This window comes from Etheostoma cragini, chromosome 9 (assembly GCF_013103735.1).
Source record: "Etheostoma cragini isolate CJK2018 chromosome 9, CSU_Ecrag_1.0, whole genome shotgun sequence".
Lineage (NCBI taxonomy): Eukaryota > Metazoa > Chordata > Actinopteri > Perciformes > Percidae > Etheostoma > Etheostoma cragini.
In genome coordinates, this window is record NC_048415.1 from 577,013 (window position 1) to 579,692 (window position 2,680).

The 2,680-nt window shown below is 36.3% G+C and overlaps 1 protein-coding gene across 1 annotated transcript in view; it reads right to left on the reverse strand.

Annotated features, from left to right (window-relative positions):
- Positions 1-2,680, reverse strand: part of LOC117950785 (origin recognition complex subunit 1-like) — a 16,962-nt gene that overhangs the window by 11,805 nt on the left and 2,477 nt on the right. The window contains exons 2-3 of the mRNA XM_034882125.1: positions 2,220-2,347; positions 439-611 (exon numbers count right to left, since the gene is read on the reverse strand). Of these exons, the coding sequence (XP_034738016.1) occupies positions 439-611; positions 2,220-2,347 (301 nt within the window). The remainder of the gene's footprint in view (positions 1-438; positions 612-2,219; positions 2,348-2,680) is intronic.

Here is a 2,680-nt window from a genome sequence, read left to right on the forward strand (position 1 = left end):
AGAGAGGGAGGGAGAAAGAGAGAGAGAGTGAATCAGTGAGTGAGTGAGAGAAAGAGAAAAAAGAGAAAGAGAGAGAGAGTGAGTGAGGGAGAGAAAGAGAAAAGAGAGAAAGAGAGAGAAAGTGAGGGAGAGAAAGAGAAAAGAGAGAAAGAATGAGTGAGTGAGGGGAAGAGAGAGAAAAGAGAGAAAGAGAGAGAGAAAGAGAGAGTGAGTGAAAGAGAGAAACAGACAGAGAGAGAGAGAGAGTGAGTGAGTGAGTGAGAGAGGGAGGAAGAACAAGTGAGAAAGAGAGAGTGAGTGACCGAGAGAGAGAATTTAAAGGAATACCGAAAGAAACAGAAAGAGACAATCTGTAATCAACATCTGTAAAGCAATCACGTCTAACATCGTCACGGCGACAGCCTACAGCGTCACCGCGTGTTAGCCTGATTTCTTCACCTGCACGGGCCTGAGGATGGACTCGGCGTCCACCTCGTCGTCGCAGCTGCGTCCCCGGTAGTAGAAGATCTCCTGGGGGTGGGGCTCTCTGCCCAGCAGCCTCCGCTTGCTCAAGGGCACCTCGAACACCCGGACGAACCACTGAACCAGCGCCTTCTTCTGCCTCCCGCTCTCTGCACACAGGAGAAGGAGTTACCCCGTCTACTAAAGGTTTCTATGTCCGAAGACTGGGTTTCTTCAACCAAAACGTAACAAAAAAATAAATTAAATTAAAATAAATCAGCAATTCACTACTCTTTCTGAATATGGGTGTTTTAGTTCATGTTTAAAAAAAAATAAAAAAGGTAAAAGAATTTTGAAAAAAGTGACAAAAATAACAAAAACTTTTTTTAAAAGTTTTTAAAAAAACTTTTTAAAAAACTTTTTAAAAAAACTTTTTTAAAAAGTTTTTAAAAAAAGTTTTTAAAAAAGTTTTTAAAAAAACTTTTTTAAAAAGTTTTTAAAAAAAGTTTTTAAAAAAGTTTTTAAAAAAAGTTTATTTAAAAGTTTTTAAAAAAGTTTTTTTAAAACTTTTTAAAAATGTTTTTAAAAAAGTTTTTAAAAAAGTTTTTAAAAAAGTTTTTTTAAAAAGTTTTTTAAAAAAAACGCAGAAAAAAAACGCAGAAAAAAACCCAGAAGAAACTGATGTATTTTAGCTTTTCACAATGTTTTTGTCAGATGACAAAAAGTTACAAAAATGACAGAAAAACTTCCAAAATCGTCGGCCAAAAAATATCAAACTTCAAAAAAAGGGCAGAAAAAAAACTTTGAAAAAAACATTGCGAAAAGCTCAAAACATCAGATGATAAAAAATGACAAAAATGACAGAAAAAGCTTCAAAAACGTCGGCAAAAAAATAAGCGTAAAAAAAAGCGCCGGAAAAAATAAAGAAAACTGACAAAAACATCGGGAAAAGCTCCAAAACATCAGATGACAAAAAGTGGCCAAAAAATGGACCCGAAAAAACTAAAAGTCACAAAAATGACTGAAAAAGCGTAAAAAACGTCGCCAAAACACGTCAAAAAAAGCGCAGGAAAAAAAACAAATAAACTTGGGGAAAAAATGACAAAAACATCAGATGACAGAAAGTGTCAAAAATGACAGAAAAACTTCCAAAATTGTCGGCCGAAAAATATCAAACTTAAAAAAAAGGGCAGAAAAAATAAATACTTAGAAAAAAAACATTGCGAAAAGCTCAAAACATCAGATGATAAAAAACGACAAAAATAACAGAAAAAGCTTCAAAAACATCGGCAAAAAAAACGTGGAAAAAAAAGCGCAGGAAAAAACTGAGAAACTTGGGAAAAAACATCGGGAAAAGCTCCAAAATATCAGATGACAGAAAGTGAAAAACAAAATTTGCCCCACAAAAACAAAAAGTCACAAAAACGACAGAAAAAGCTTTAAAAAATGTCAAAAAAAAGCGCAGAAAAAAAACAAAGACACTTGGGAAAAAACTGACAAAAACATCGGGAAAAGCTCCAAAACATCAGATGACAAAAAGTGACAAAAAAAAATTGACACTTAAAAAAAAGTCACAAAAATGACAGAAAAAGCTTAAAAAACGTCGCCAAAAAAGCGCATAAAAAAAAAATAAACTTGGGAAAAAACTGACAAAAACATCGGGAAAAGCTCCAAAACATCAGATGACAGAAAGTGACAAAAAAGTTTGAGCCGGAAAAACAAAAGGTGACCCACGGGACGCCGACCCGAGGGTTCAGCGTGGCGTGGATGTGACTCACCGTCGCCGTAGAGACGGACGACCTTGGCCACGTAGGGGTTGTCCTCGTCCTCGCCCTCGATGAGGATGTGTTGGCCCGTGCTGATGACCGTGGTCCTCGGGAGACCCTCCACACGGATTTCCAAGGAGCTGAGAATTTACACATTCATGTTTTTAAAGGGTAACTTTGAGTTTTCCTGTCAACCTGGACCAGATTTTCCCAGGATTTGAGTTTAAGTGACCAATGGGGACTTTCTCCAAAAAGCTGCAAAGTAACGTTAATGGGTGTCCACTAAAAGTGACACTGACAGACTATTGTTCTTTATTATCATTCTAAGTGTCTGAAAATATGATGGAAAGTATCCCTAGAGACAGACACTTGTTGGTTAAAAAGTGTAAGGTCCTTTTTTTCAAATGTAAAACAGACCCGAAATCACCATCGTCAAACACACCAGACTCCATGTAAATAATCACTACTTTTAG